The sequence below is a fragment of the Callionymus lyra genome, chromosome 2 (assembly GCF_982586985.1).
Source record: "Callionymus lyra chromosome 2, fCalLyr1.hap1.1, whole genome shotgun sequence".
Classification (NCBI taxonomy): Eukaryota; Metazoa; Chordata; class Actinopteri; order Syngnathiformes; family Callionymidae; genus Callionymus; species Callionymus lyra.
The window spans coordinates 34,884,427-34,900,520 of record NC_141819.1 but is presented as its reverse complement, the minus strand read 5'-3'; the positions used below and the strand labels follow the sequence as shown (position 1 = coordinate 34,900,520).

The following is a 16,094-nucleotide window of genomic DNA, read 5'->3' as shown; positions in this document are numbered from 1 at the left end:
ATTAATTTGATTATATAACTACCTAACCTTACTAACTAACCTTGACTGTTGGCTTTTTTATTCTTATCGCTTTATTGATTTCTTTCCTGCACCTTTCTCTTCTTGCTGCACAAAACAGATGGGAACATATGTTTTATGTCACTTTGCTTCCATCTTTTCACTCTTAACAAACATTTAAAGAACTCATAAAAAGCTTCCAAATTTGCCCTTGTGTGCTGCCGTTTCTTAGTCATCTGTGTCTTGCCATGTGTTTGTCGCTTCCCCATTTAATGCACACCTGGTGTGCATAGCTTTGACCAGGATGTTGCTTTGTTCATGATTTTGAAAAATGCTGACTAATCTGAAACCTGGAGAAATTCTCTCGCCTGCTTTTGTCTGTTTAATCGTTGCTCTCTCTCGACCTTAAAAGAATCATGTCTCGGTGAAAACTATATTTGTGCCATATCAAAAAAGCCAAACCTCGCTTTCTCTTGACTCTTCATCTATCATCAAATCTTTTGAATCCATTACTACACCATCATCCCTGCACCCCCCCGCCCCTCTTTCATCATCTATCACGTCATCCCTTCATAAACACAACCGCCCCCTCTCCCTGTGGCACAAAACTGATTGAGGATGACTGGTTCTTTCCTGGCTGCTCCGATCCAGCTCTGGCCACTCGGCAGCAGGAGTTGGAGGAGGAGCTGGCTGAGGCTCGGGGGGTCGACCAGCACAGAGCTAAGAAGAGGCTTGTTCCAGCCCAGCGAAGCCTGCAGGTGGGTTTTTAGAGGCCATTTTCATTGTAGAGAGTCAGGTCGAAGGCATGTAAACATTTAAAAGAAAATGAGAGACTGCTTAACTGTTCAATATCAACAAAATACATGACAACAGTAAGCGACTTGTATGGAAGTATTTCACTGCCATTTGAATATTGTATGGTTGAATAAAATAAACTTTCTAAACTTAAAAAAAAAAAAAAAAAATAGAATAAGAATATGTAACTCTGTGTAAAAAAAAAAAAAAAGGGAGAAATCATTTTGAATTCAACAATTGAGAAAGAAAAACACCTCAACTGTTCAATATAGAAATAATTTAAATTAATTATTCAAAATCAAATAATTAACAACATTAAAAATACATTATTTGAAAAATAATAATCAAACGTTCAACATTTGAAAAGTTAAATTCAACCATTCAATATTCACATAAGACTGGTGTACTTCCATGAACTTGAGGAAAGTATACAAATTGTCATACTAAATGGATAAATACAGTGAGACGGTAGATACACAGGTGGTCTAGGAGGATCACAAACTATTACTGTACTATCTATGGATTAACCTCTATGCATTTATATTTAAATCACAGGAAGACTTTGAGTTCGATGGACAGTTCCAGGACCATCGCAGCCCCTCAGAGAGCACTGCCCCAATGGAAGGGGAAAATATGGGAGGTTGGTGGCCAGAGTACAGTTCTCCCGACACAGGTGTGAAAGCCAAAAGACGGCGTACGCCGGCATGCACATGGTCATCCGGGACACTTTTCATTTTCATAACGACTCAAGAGTGTTGGATTGTGGCTTGACATCAGTTTTCTTTTGTTTTCATTCATCTAACATGCCAACATTGTGAATGTAAACCTGATGTAAATTCTAAGAATATCTTTATTGGCCTCACAAAAGGATATTTTAATATAAACTTCCCTCTGGGGTAATTGATGCCATCCCAAGAGCTGAACATTCCCACTTTGGTTTCCATCAGTGGTTGATTTAAGCACGTGCATGCTGGTGGAGCTGTTTGTTGGTGTTGTAATGCCTTTAACTTTTGTCACATTATATGAATGTCTTCAGGTGTCATCTGTACCTCTGGTGGTAAGTTTTGCTTTCAACATGGTTGCATGATCGCATTGCTCTCTTTCATTTTTTCTCATTGTATTTTCTTTCAACTTTAGTTCAAGTTATCTAGAGTCCCAAATACACAAGTTGTAATCGCACAGTGAGATGTCTGAGTTGCTTATTTTATAAACATGTTTCAGGCTCATGCAGTCCAATGAACGCAGCTACTGTGCAACACTTGTTGTCGTAGCTACAAATGGAAAAGGTTGAACATATGTGTCTTCAACATTTTCTTTTAAGACATTCTAAACATGGATATGGTTTTCTCTTAATAGGAGACACATTTATTAAAGGCCATTTTTTTCTTACAAAATTAAACTAAACATGTTTAAAATGATCCCTCTCTTACTAGAACATGGCTTCTTTTTTATCATTCTATTTGAAAGAATACTTTATAATTGAGGTAATATTAACTATGTCAAAAGTGTTATTACCCGACGTACACTCAAGCTATGAATTTTAGTGGACACTCCAAATGTGTAAGGGACTCTAACACTGGTTGAAAAGTGTTTAATGGTGTTCTTTCCCATTTTCAAAGGTGGGTTGAGGTCTGTGGTGGAAGAACTGGAAGTAGAAAGGAACCAGCTGCAGGAGCAAATAGTGAGCCTGGAGGAACGCTGCCAAGACCTGGAGGACCGGCTTCAGCTTCAAGCTCGGATCGAGCAATTACAGGTAATTGACCAGGTCACTTACCTCATACCTTACACTGTAACTGTGTTTGACTGAATCTAATCTTTGAGTAGTAAAATAATCAAATGTAAGCTCTTAGGACTAAGGGAACAGGCAGGATTATTATTATTTCTAGTTTCAAATTCACGGTTAAGTATAACAGTTGTTAGGAATTAACACTGCACTTGTCTTTTTCTTTTATAATTTCGTAAATGTAGGTTTTGTTGAAGCATCTCACACTCTAACACATCGCAAACTAACTGTTAGTTGATTTTTACCTTGGATGCATGTTTGTTCTTTTTGGGGGATTTTGTAACCAACCCTTTTAACACAGGTGACGTTTGATGTAGATGACGATGAGCAGCCATGTTGGGTCTCTCAGGTGTGTTGGGTCCGTATGTTGGTGTGCACTAGGGAGCACTTAGTAGGCACCGAAGGTGGTGATTTCTAACAGTGTGACGTGTAGTTTGCTTTCTTTTAACCTCTGGATATTCAATGATCACCAGGTGGTAAGCTTATAACAACGTCTTGCTAACAGGAAAACATTTCCCAGGTGTGGCCATAATATGTTGTTCTCATCACTGTTGACTATATTTGTTCCTTTGCTCCTCCAGAGCGAGTCGGAGAAGTTGCAGAGTCAACTTGCCAGTGTACGCAGTCAGCAGTCGAGGGATGCAGAAAACCACCAGCTGCTGGTCAGCAATCTCAACCAACAACTCAAGGGGTGAGATTCCCTGTTAAATATCTTTGTTTTTATCCTCGGTATTTCGTTTTTTCTCTCATGAACAGTAACAAAAACAAATATTTAGATAAGAAAAGGCGGTATAATTGTATTCTTTTGACATTAGGATATTTCAGTTGCCAGTTATTCACAAAAAAGGTGAAACATACATTAAGGGTCTCAACTTTTTATGCACATTATGTAAAAATGGAGTTCACATTTTAAAATGAATACCAAACCATAATTAAACTCTGTGATAAAATAAGTAATAATAAAATAAAAAATCCCAATATTAATTAAAATATTAACAGCGATACAAATTAGGAAAAGCGAAACTAGGAAATGAGAAAAAATCACGCATTACAGAAAATGTAGTTTAAAGGTCTTGATGGGCAGATCAGTTTGTTAATGACCAAGTGTTTCTGTGTGATCAATCATCATTGTCTGTTCATCAGGCTCAGTAGCACCCAAGAGTGTTTGGAAAGTTCCCTGATAGAGAAGGAGAACACGCTGGCAAAGACATCTGAGAAACTGCAAGTAATCGACACCCTGCAGGAAACTCTGAGCGACAAAGAGCATCAATATAAAGAAGTGAGCGAGCGGCTGCTTTACAGTGAAAACCAGGTAAGCTTGTCGGTTGCTGTTTATTCCCTCAATTTTTCATCATCGTCTGAATTCATTTTAATTTTGTCTTTTCAGCTGGAAGAGGTTTCTAAAAAACATAGTGTTGCTCAGAAGCAATGCTCTGAGTTCAAGAAGGAGATCGATGACCTCACGCAGAAACTGAGTGTGCATAAGGAGAAGGTGAGTTTGTTTTCCTTCTCCTCATGTTATAATTTCCTGCATTATTTGAATTTGATTTTTTTTGTTATGACTTCATGTTTTCTTTCAAACTCTTCAAAATATGCACTATATTAAATTCCATATTACTCTTAAAGGTTTCAGTGACAAAGTATAGTAATATATTCATTTTAAAATAGTCCACCACAATATCTTCCATACAGGCTTAATAAAGTGGTTTTCAAAGGTCTTGGTGGCCATCACTGATCGCTAGGAGGGCTCAGAAACCGGGAAGGTAGAGAGATTAGAATTTATTATACAGTAATAAGATAAAAAAAATAACCATAAGCCCTGAAAATTCCACAAGCAAACGGCTTTGATCTTCAGATTTTCTTGCATCGTTACTAAGTAGGTTGTAGCCAGCTAGTTAGCAGAAAATTCACAGGAAAAATACCAAAGGAGGAGACGAACGGCTCTGCTCTGGAAGATTTTCCTGGTAAAAAAGCGAAGATCTCTTGGTGATTTTAAAAATATATAACTTTATTAAAATAAATTGGGGCCATACAGCAAATGGCCACTATTCCCTGAAATCCACAACAAATCATAAAAATAGATTTGTCAACAGTATGGAAATACACACTATAATATATATATATATATATATATATATATATATCCTGAAGCATTTGCTGTAATTTGGAAGGAGTCTCTGGCCATATGCTAATACTGTTTGGGGGCCTTTGCATGGTGAGGTTTGGGAACCTCAGAGTTAATAGATCCACAGTCTCTATGTAAAGTGCAAAAGCACCTTTTCTGTGGATAAACATGTAATTACTTTTTGAATTGCCAAAATAAATACCTGTAATCATATATTCTTTTGGCCTTAACGTTTCTTTCTTTTGTTTTTTAGACGCAGAAGCAAGAAGTTACAATTGAAGCGTTACAGACAGAACTTGACCAGACAACTGAGGAACTGGACAAACTGAATAGCTCCCACTTGGAGGAAAGAGCTCAACTCATTCATGAGCTGCAGAACTGCGAGCGTGAGATGGACAGTTTGAGAGATATTCTGGTTGAGAAGGACAATGAAATATCAATCCTCTCTGGAAACATGGTGGAATTCGGGGAGCAGGTCACTGAACTCAAGCAGGAACTGAAGGTTAAAGAAGAGAACCTAGTTCAACTGGAAAAGGCTCTAAGCAAGGCAGAGCTTGAGGCCAACGTTTTGAAAGGCTCGCAGAGTTCCGACCAAGAATCACTGAATGAAAAGATTGCAGATCTGCTTGGGAAACTCAAGGATTCTGAGACAGAGCTGCTCACAGTAAAAGAGGAAAACGAGTCAAAAATGGCTGAAGTAAAGATTGTATTAAAACAATCAGAAGAGGATAAGAAAGCTATTCAGGTTGCAAAAGCAGAGACTCAAAAACACATCACAGGACACCAGATTCATCTAACTGAATGTGAAACACTTGTAGCATCAATTAAGCAGCAGTTGCATAATTCACAACAGGAATTGGAGGAATCTAATGTTAATCATGGAAGAGAACTTCAGGACAAAGAGCAGATTTTTGAAAAGGAGCTAAAATCCTTCAAAGACGAGCAAAACAAGCTTCTTGTTGACATAGAAAAATGTAATAATGAAATAAACTCACTTTCAAAGCTGTTACAGGAGAGGGAGCAAAGTGAGGAAAATGTCAAAAAGGAGATCATAGAAAAAACAGAAGCCATGTTGTCTTTGGAAAGCAAATTCAGAGAAAGTGACGAGGAACAGAAAAAACTTACTGCTGCAATTGAAGTCAAGGAGGGTGACAATCAGAAGCTGAACGAGAAACTTCAGAGCATGTCAGAGAAACATGTGAAATTGAAGAATGAGTTTGTGGATATAAAGGCAGAGAAGGAGAAGCTGCAGGAAACCATTCACAATCTAAGTGAAGTGGTGGAACAACAAAACCAGGACATTGCAAACCTCAATGAAAAACTGTCATCCGCTCTGGAAATGAACAACCATCTTGAGGAAAAAATACAGCAAATCACAAAAGAAGGGGATCTGCTTCAAAAAGAAGTTGAACAAAAAATCGACTTCATCCAAAATTTGGAGAAAGAAAAAGAGGCTTTTGCTTCAAAGGCAAAGGATTTGACCAAAGTCCTGGAGGAAAGTTCAAATTCAAACTCGGAAAGTCTTCTGGCTAAAACAAATGAATGTAGTCAACTCTCTCATGTACTTAAAGAAAAGGAAGAAACGGTGACACACCTGCAGGAGGAAGTAAAACGCCTACTGTCGGAGGTTGACCAGCTGCAAAAAGATATTGAGGATAAACAGCATATTGGATCTGACTCTCAAATGCAGATTAGCGTTCTTCAAGACTCTTTAAATCAACTTAAAGGTAAAGAATCCATTCTGGAGGATTCACTATCAGAAATGCGTGATGCGTTGAAACAAACTCGACAAGAGAGAGAAACTCTGCAGGAGGAAGTAGTTCGACAGAAAAACTCACTTTGTGAACATGAATTACAACTGGAATCACTTGGCAAGGAAAACTCACAACTTTGTCTGGAATTTAAAGAGAGGGAAGAAAATCTGGCTAAGCAAGATCTGATCCACAAACACCAACTTGATGAGGCTAATCAGATATTGAAGTCTAAGAGCGAACATGTGACGAAACTCGAAGGAGACATAAAAAAGATGGAACTGGAGGCAGAATTAAAACAAACAGAGCAGACCAGTCAAGAGACGAAAATCTGTGCAGTTGAAGAAGAGAATCAGCAACTTAGTGAACGTTGTAATTCCACATTAAAGGAACTTGAACAACATAAACACTTGATGTCCAATGTTGAAAAACAGCTGAAAGAAGTGCAGGAACAGAACTCCCGTCTTAGTCTCAAAATAACTGAGCTAACAGAAAATGATCAGAAACTGCAAGACGAGTTAACTCAGAAGATGCAGTCAATTTCTAAACTCACTGCTGATATTGGTGTACTGCAAGAAACGAAAGCCGCGCTGGAGATGAATATCTCTGATAAGGAAAAGAAGATGAATGGACTTTTGAACGAGAAAGAGGAACTAAGTGCTGTTTCAAATGAGTTGAAAAGGATTCTTCAAGAGAGCGAGCTTTCGGTGTCTGCTGATTTGCAGGAGAAAATAAATGTATGCAGTTCACTTTCAGCAACACTACAGGAGAAAGAAGAACAGGTTAAATGTCTAGAAAAAGAAGTTGAGACCCTTAAAGTCCAAGTTAATCAACTGAACATTTCTGCAAGAGAGAACGAAAAAATGCTTTCAGAAAGGAGTTCTCAGCTGGAGGCCCAGCAGAACGAGATGCTCCAGGTTCAGGATAATATGTCAATGCTGCAAGAGCAAGGAAGTGTCCTCAAGTCAGGGCTGCTAGAGAAGGAAAAGCTCCTACAAGAGAAGGTGGAAGAGTGCAGTGTTTATCAGAGAGAAGCGTCACAGCAGAAGGAACAAATCGTTCTCCTGCAGAAGGAGTTGGAAGCAGTTGGTGTTGAAGTGTCCGAGCTAAAACTGCAGCTTGCTCGAAAGGATCAACAGTTCCTAAGCCAAAAAAGTGAGCTGGAAAAACGAGAAGAAACTATTATTGCTTTAAGTGCTCAACTCGGCACAATGAATGTGAAATGTGCAAAGATGGAAGAAGAAGCAACACACCTGAAGGCCGAAGAGCAAAATATCAGTGTCTGCCTGAAAGATCTGGAGGAAAAAAGAAAAATGGATGTCAATGACTTGGAAGAAAACATCCAAGCGCTAAATGAACAGAACAAAAGACTTAAATCTGAACTTCAGAAAACCATAACAGATTTAACTGTTGAACGTAGTAAGGTAGAGCAGCTCACAACATCATTAAACGGACAGAAAATTGAGTTGGAAATGGCGTTTTCAGAAAAGGAGCAGCTGCATACAAACCTACAAGAAAAAGGAGCATCACTAAAAGAGCAAGAAGAGAAAATTCAGCAACTTGTCAATCAAATCAGTGACCAGGAAGAACTTCTAAAAAACCAAAAGGCTGAAATCACAAACCTGGAAGAGTCCGTTTCTACTCTCAGAAATCAAGTACAAATGTTAATATCTGAGTCGTCTGAGCTAAAAAGTAATTTGGAGATTAAGGAGCAATCAAGTCAGGAAAGTCATAACAATTCATTAACAGTTGTGGAAAACCTGAATTTGCATCTACATGACAAAGAGAAAGAGTGTGAGAGCTTAAAAGAGCAGATGGCACACCTTGAAGAATCTGTAGCAAAGATCAACATTACCCTTCAAATTCAGTCGTCGGAATGTGAAAATTTGAGGAATGCGTTGGAGGATAAAGAATCGTGTCTTTCAAAGCAGCAAGAATCTCTTAAGGATTTGGAAAAAAGAGCAGAAGAGGCTTACCTATTCAAAGATCAGTTCATTGAAAGCACAGAGTTGGTGTCACAGCTTCAGAGTCAGATACAGCATCAGTCGTCTGAAACTGAAAACCATAAACGATGTAGCGAGGAAATCCAAAGTGCCTTCAGCAATATACAGGATAAATACGTAGCCGCCCTGGATGAGCTTCAAAATCTAAAAACGGAACTATCACAAAAGTCTGATGAGATGTCCATCCTTAAAAAGCAGTTTGATGAGAGCTGTTCCCAATACCAGCAGACAACCCAATCACTGCAAACCCAGTGTTCCTCATTGCACCTTGAACTGGAGAAAGCCCAAGAAAACAACCACTGTCTTACCAAAGAGAAAGACAAAGCTTTTGCCTCTCACCAAGCGAATGTATCACAGTTGACGGTTGAAATTGAAAAACTTAAATTGCAACTTCTACAAGTTGCTGAAAAAATGAATGTGCTTACTGAAAATCTAGAGCAGAGAGAGATGGCTCTTCATGTTATCAACAGCCAATATACCAACCAGGCTAAACACACTTCCCAGTTAGTGTCAGAGATAGAGAAGACAGAAACACAAAACAAGATTCTGACAGAAGAGCTTGCTTTGTTACGGCAGGAGAACGAGAAGAATGTTAGTGCCATTACAAAGGAAAATGCACATTTACAGGAGAAGCTTGCGCAACTTGTGCTAGAAAAGGAAGAGCTGGAGAGAAGACACAGTGAAATTCTGGAATCACAGAGGACGTTGAAGACTCAGGTGGAGAAGCAGTCCAGCAGCTTGACAGAAGTTTTGTCTGAAAAGACGAGCCTACAAGCAGAGGTCAGTGCCAAAAATGATGACATTTCTAGATTGAAGAAAACTGTTGATAATGTAGAGCACATTCTGCAGGATTCTGAGAAAGAGTGGCTGTTGGTTCTAGACAAGGAAAAGCAGGAGAAGAATGTGCTTGTTGAGCAATTGAAAAGTGTTGAATACGAGATACAATCTAAAGATGTTAAGTTAAATTCTTTAAAGAAAGACTTGGACAGTCTGCAGGAGAAACTAGCTGAGGCTTCATCCGCTGTCATGTGTAGTTCTGACCAGCTTAGTGCTAAAGAATCAGAGGCGTTTTCCTCCAGAATTCAGTTAGAAAAGATGTTGGCGTCAGTCCAAGAGAAGAACGACGAAAATATTAGTTTACATCGAGCCATTAATGCTGTGAAACAAGATTTAAATGAACTTTTGCAAAGTAATGTTTCTACAGATTCCTCATTGCTTGAGAGTTCTGACATCGAGGTATACTTACAACACCTGATCAAGCAGATACATAAATGCCATCATGATGAGGTGGATGCACTTAAACGGGAGCTGCAGAAGAACGTGTCAGAGTTCCAGAGTATTAAGACTGAAACAGAGAATAGCCATTCTCAGGCAATGCTTCTAGCACAACAGAACCTGGAAATTTTAGAAACGCGTCTTGTTGATGAGGAAAATAAGAACAAGGAAAGTGCTGAGAAATATTCTTCTTCACAATTTGATGCGAAAACAAAAGAGGATCAAATAAACTGCATGAATGTTCAGATAAGTCAGCAGAAGGAATTGCTTACCGGACTCACTCAGCAGTTGAGGGATAAAGACACATCGGTTTCGCAACTATTGCAGTCTGCAGCAAGTGAACGAGTGAGACTTTGTGAAGAGAACAGTTCTCTGAAGGAGCAACTGGAGATTAAAGAACAAGTACATCATGCTGCTGTGATGCAGCTAGAAGAACAAATGTATACAATACGGGGAGACATTCAAATGAACACTTCAGAAAAAGTTAAATTAAGTCATGAAATCGATGGTCTTAAAGCCTCTTTAGAGGCCGTTTCTAAAGAAAGGGATGCAATAAAGAAGAAGCTTCAAGCAGCTCTAGTCTTGCGAAAGGAATTGTTAAAGAAAATTCAGGACCACGAGAAAGTAAAGGAAGAGAGTCTGAAAAATCGATCTGAGGTTTTGAACTTGCAAGAAAAGATAGAGTGCATAACTGGTGAAACTAAATGTAGTATGAAGATGCTTGAAGACAAACTGCTCTTGCTTGAAAAGGAACTGGGAGAAAAAGAGGCAGCACTTCATGAACAAAGAACCAAAAGTGATAGCTTTGAACAGATAAATGAAGACAAATCTAATTTGCAAGTTTTGCTTGATGAGAAAAAAGAACGTTTGCTGGAAAAGACCACTCTTGTCCACCAGCTGCAGACAACTCTGGCTGAGAAACAGGAGTCTTATGACCATGAAAAACTAATAATGATGCAGACAATAGAATCTCTTCAAAAAGAAATAACAGACTTAAAAGAAGTAGAAAGCTCAGTCCCAGTTAGTTTAGAATTGGAGAATGAGCTTTTGAAGTTAAAGCAGGAGAAAGCAATGCTTCAGAAAAAGGCCCAGGCAGCTCTGCTGGCACGTAAGGAGACCATGAAGAAAGCTCAGGAGCAACAGAAGAAGTTATCGAAAGATGTTGAAGAGCTAAAGGACGACAATCAGAAGCATTTGGAGAAACAGAGTAAGCTCACAAACAACCTTGCCACACTAGAGAGTGACCTTGATACAAAGACCAAGGAACTAAAGGAAGTCTCTGAAATATCTTCTTCTTATCTCGAAGAGCTTGGATCTCTGCGGAAGCTCCTGGAGGAGAAAGACGCAGACTTAGAACATTTGAAGGTTTTGCTAGAGGATAGGGATGATCAGTGTGTTGCTTTAGCAAATATGCAAACAAGTTTGGAGATATTACGATCAGATTACGAAAGTTTATCTTCAAAGTTGGCAGAAAAAGAAGAAAGCCTTTCTGCAGCTGAGCAATATAGAGAAGAGTTAAAAGCGAAAATCCGACAAGCTGAGGAAAAACTGGAAAAGGCTCAAGAAGATTTGGTGGAGAAAAACCATGAACTTAATAAATATCAAGAAAAGGTTTTGGAACTGAGGTCCCAACAAGAAAAGAATGATTTGGAAGCATCAACATGTAACCTAGAGAGGTTACTTGCAATAGAAGAACTGAATCAGAAATTGTTGATGGAAAACAAGACTCTCTTAGAAGAATCAAACATCCACCAGAAGATGTTAGCGGATACAAAGCAGCAGTTGATTGACGGTGAAAAAGGATTTGCTGAAGATCTAAAGAAAGCTCTGCAAGATTGCAATGGTGCACAAAAGAACATTGAATCGTTGACAAAGGAAAATGAAATTGCTTCCATTGTTATCGAAGATCTCCGGGCTTTGGTGACTAAACTCAACAATCAAATAACGCAACATGAGGAGATGCCACTTACCAAACAAGAAAACATCCCCCTGGCTTTTAAATGTGCTGAGGACCTCGAAGAGAAATTTAGGGAGAGAGATGATGCCTTACTGGTTGCCCAGAGTAAAGTTTCAGAAAAGGACAAATTAATATCTGCTCTGGAACGTCAGCTACAACAACAAATACAAAGTCAGGAATTTGCAGTTAATCAGATGAAAACTGAGGTAGAAGAGCTTCGGAAATCTCAAGAAGATGACATTAAGCGTGACAACCAAAGTAAAATGAATCAACTAACCAAAAAGCTCCAAGCCGCATTAGTCTCAAGGAAAGAACTGATCAAGGAAAATACTTCAATCAAAGAAGGAATGAAAACTCTTTCAACCCAGTATGAGGCTAAAGAAAGTCAATATTTAACTTTAGAAACATCTCATATGGGTTTGAAAAAGAACAATGATGACCTTGAAAACACTATTCTGTCACAAATGAAAGATAAAGAAAAACTTGTTGCCGACTTTGATCGCGTTAGGAATGATAACCACAGTTTGTCATCTGCCTGTGAAGACTTGAAGCAAACGATAGAAAGCATCACACAGCAGAAAGAAGCATTGTCCCGTCAGCTGGAGTCCTTGAAAGAGTTACTAACTGAGGAGCTTAACCAGTGGAAGACAAAACATGCAGAGCTCAAACAAGACTATGAGTCTCTTTTACAAGACAACAAAAAAGTCAGTGGTGAAATGGATAAAATGCATCAACTTTTAGTGGAGGCCAAGCAAGGCCAACAGGAAGCTCAGAATATCCTTTATCAGCGTGACATTGAGATGGACAAACTCAGAAGTGGAGCTAAAGAGGTGGAGAGTGAAAATGCTCACATTAAAGAGAAGATGCACAATGTTTTGAAAGAGAAACGCCAGAAAATTGAAGCCATGGAGGAAGAGAATGAGAGGATGAAAAAAGAGCTGACCGACATCGATGCGACCACTAGAATGACAATGGCTGAGCTAACAAGTACAAATCAGAATTTGATGGATAAAGCCTGTGCACTTCAGAAGTCAACGGAAGATCAAGTCCAAGAGTTGAGAGAGATAACTGCTGAAAATCAACATTTGAAAGAGCAGCTGGAGGAGGCTTCTAGCTCATTGGAAAACAAACGTGTGGAGGAAGAATCATATACAGCTCAGATTCAGCAAAAACTGGATAAAGCACTACATTTAAATAACTTGCTAACTTCTCAGCTTCAATCCCTTAAGACCGAAATGGGAGCTCAGGTTGAAATAAACAACTTGCTACAAAAGGAGAACCAAAGTATTTCTGAGGTAATTGAGTCACTGCGTAATGACCACGAGTTAGAACTACAATCAAAAGAGGATGCATTAAAAGAGCTCCAACAAATTATTAACCGACACAGCCAAGAGGCTATAAGCCTCAATGAGAAGGTCCGAATTCTAGAGGATGACAAGTCTCTTTTGCAAGAAGAACTGGAAAATATCCAAGAAATATCAGATAAAGTAAAGAATGAAAATGAGTATTTGGAAACGGTAAACCTAAAAAACTCTGAACTAATTGATGAATTGACGGAAACTGTGAAGGCGCTTCAGACCCAAAACACAGACGTAGCCTCTCAGCTAGTAGCTAGCAAAGACATGAACAACCAGGTTTGCAAAGAAAAAGACAAGGAGCAACTTAAATTGGTCAGAGAATTTGAGGGAAAACTCAGGAATATCCAGAGAGGTAATGAAGGCTCCAAGAATGTTAAAAAGGAATTGCAAGAGCTTCTCAAGGAAAAGCATCGGGAGATTAACCAGTTGCAGAAAAACTGCATAAAATACCAGGAAGTGATCCTAGATCTAGAAAGTTCATTAAAAACCTCCCAGTCAATTTGTGAGCAATTAGAGAGAGAGGATAAGAATAAATCTGAAAAGATTTCTACTCTTGAAAATAGACATTCGCAGGATAACATTGAACTTGCCTCTATTAACAAACTTCTCCAGGAGGCTAATGAAAAGGTCAAAAGTGTTCAGCTGGAAAAAGACCAGTTGACCCTGGAAATGTCTCTGTGTAGAAAGAGGTATGAGGAGATGGAATCGCAGGAGAGTAAAGATGTCAGTTACCTCAAAGAGAACCAGAATACATTACAGCAACAGGTCAGGGATCTTATGGATTTGAAAGAAAGGGAAAGCCAAAAAGTCAATGAACTACAACAACAGATCGACTACAGAGATTTGCAAATAAACACACTTAAGAGGACACTTGAGACCAATGAGGTAAAGCTGGCTGCTTTATCCTCCACTCCACAAGGGGCGGATGCTGCAAAGTTCTGGAACGATAAATGCCAAAAAGCTTTGCTCGAGAAAGATAACCAGCTGCTAGAACAAGGCAGTGTGATTAAAAAATTCCTTGAAGACACAAGATCAAAAGAAAAGGAGATGCATGAGCTGTACGTCACAAAGTCAAGACTTGAAAGAAGTTTAAATGAGTACTCTGTTGCCGCTGCTGCTCAACAGAGGCAGCTCTTCATCATGAGTGCTACTAATTCTGAACTTGGTGAGAAAGTTGAGCTTTTAACTTTGCAGTTAAATGGACTTCGTGCACAATCTGAACTCGTCGAGCAAGGCAGGAACAAGCTGAATAGACAGCTGATGGACAACGAAGATGTCATTTCCCAACTGAAACTTCGCCTACAGCAGTTGGAGAAGATTCATGCTGAAACAGATGCTGAGCGGGAGCTTCTTCAGAACCAAAGTGTCAAGCTCAAGTCTGACTATGAAAAGCAGCAGGGGATTGCTCTCCAATTGAAGTCGCTGTTGAACGGCAAAGACGCAGAGATCTCATCATTGTTGTCGTGCAAGGATGGGCACATGTCGGAATATCTTGAGCAACTAAAAGAGAACTATCAGTCCCAGACTGTCGTTTTTGAGAAGAGAATTGCAGAGTTACAAGACGCAAGGCAAACATCTGACAGAGACGTGGGAATAATGGAAGCCAGGTTCAGAAGTATTACAGTGAACTTGAACAGGGTTGTCCAGGAAAAGGAGTTGATGGCTGAAAAAGTAGAATCATTAAAGAACTCCGTCACCACTTTGCAGGGTGAGAGAGAACAGCTGGCGTCTGAGAACAGAGCTCTTAGAGCAGAAATTCAACTGGTGTTGAAAGAGAAGGATGGATTTGCTGAAGGACAAGGCACCAAGGGCTTTAAACATGAAATCAGAAAAATGCTTCATCAGATGGATGATCTAAATTCAGAGAATGCCATGCTCAGAGCACAGCTGGTGCGTTATCGTGAAGACCTGAATCAGGTTCTGTCTCTTAAAGACAACCAGGTGAAGATACTTCTCAAGAAACAGCAAGATACAATTAAAAACCTTGAAAATCAGAAAGCTTCGGTAGAACGGCAGCAGAGAGACTCGCAGGAAGAGCTTAAAAAGAAAGAAGAGGTGAGCAATGTTTTTAAGTCTGAGATTTCTAACCTTAAGTCTCAAGTGAGCCAACTGGAAGCTGCTGTACTGGATCATAAAGCCACCGATGCTGGCAAGGTCATTTGTGACCTACAGCAGGCCGTCACCGCAAAGGCGTCTGAATGTAATGACTTGCTGCAGAAAGTCCAATCTCAAAAGATGCACTCCGATGAGTTGAACGACCAATTGAAGTTGCTCAGAACTGAGACGGACAAACAGCTGGTTACTGCAGAGGACAAGTACAACAGTGAGCTGGACAGCTTTGAGCAGGAAGTTGAGCTCATGAGAAACCAACAGGAGGCTGCTGATCAGAGAGTTGCAGATCTTACCAAAGACCTCCTCGAAATGGAACAACAGCTTTCTGATGCGAGAAAATCCGAAAAGAGCACGAGTGTTCAGAATGAATCTCTGTGCAAAGCCATGTCTGCTCTGCAAGATGATCGTGACAAGCTCATCGAGGATTTCAAGATACTGAGGAGCCGATATGATGAGGAGTTGCAGGATTCAAGAATGGCTTTCAACAAGACTGAGCGCAGTCTACAGGATGCTATTTCGGACATGGCAATGATCTCTAAGGAGCGAACGATCCTTGCTGATAGGCTGAAAGCTTTTGAGAGCAAAGATACCCACAGGGAACTGAACAAGCTCTTGGGAGAGTTGACAAAGACGGTGTCTGAGAAAGAAAAGCAGCTCAAGATGGCCACCTCTGAAAATACGACCTGTAGCAGGCAGTTGTCCGCCTTCTCCAAGTCCATGGTCAGCCTCCAAAATGATCGTGACCGACTGGTGGATGAGCTGGCAGAAGCCAGGCTGAAGCAGGGCTCCAGCTTAGAGGCCACGTTGTCGTCTAGCATGGGGAAGTCAACGGGATATGGTCCTAGTGGTTTCCGAATAGAGAAGAGAGGGCCGGTGAGTGAAGCGTTCTGTTGTGTTGTGAGTCGGGCTGTTGCTTGGTTTCTCTTTGGTGTTTTTGT

At 39.8% G+C, this 16,094-nt stretch overlaps 1 protein-coding gene across 1 annotated transcript in view; it reads left to right on the top strand.

Annotated features, from left to right (window-relative positions):
• Positions 1-16,094, top strand: part of LOC148086652 (uncharacterized) — a 28,161-nt gene that overhangs the window by 7,566 nt on the left and 4,501 nt on the right. Inside the window, exons 14-20 of the mRNA XM_087784819.1 lie at positions 615-755; positions 1,348-1,465; positions 2,412-2,545; positions 3,157-3,266; positions 3,719-3,887; positions 3,963-4,067; positions 4,954-16,029. Of these exons, the coding sequence (XP_087640945.1) occupies positions 615-755; positions 1,348-1,465; positions 2,412-2,545; positions 3,157-3,266; positions 3,719-3,887; positions 3,963-4,067; positions 4,954-16,029 (11,853 nt within the window). The remainder of the gene's footprint in view (positions 1-614; positions 756-1,347; positions 1,466-2,411; positions 2,546-3,156; positions 3,267-3,718; positions 3,888-3,962; positions 4,068-4,953; positions 16,030-16,094) is intronic.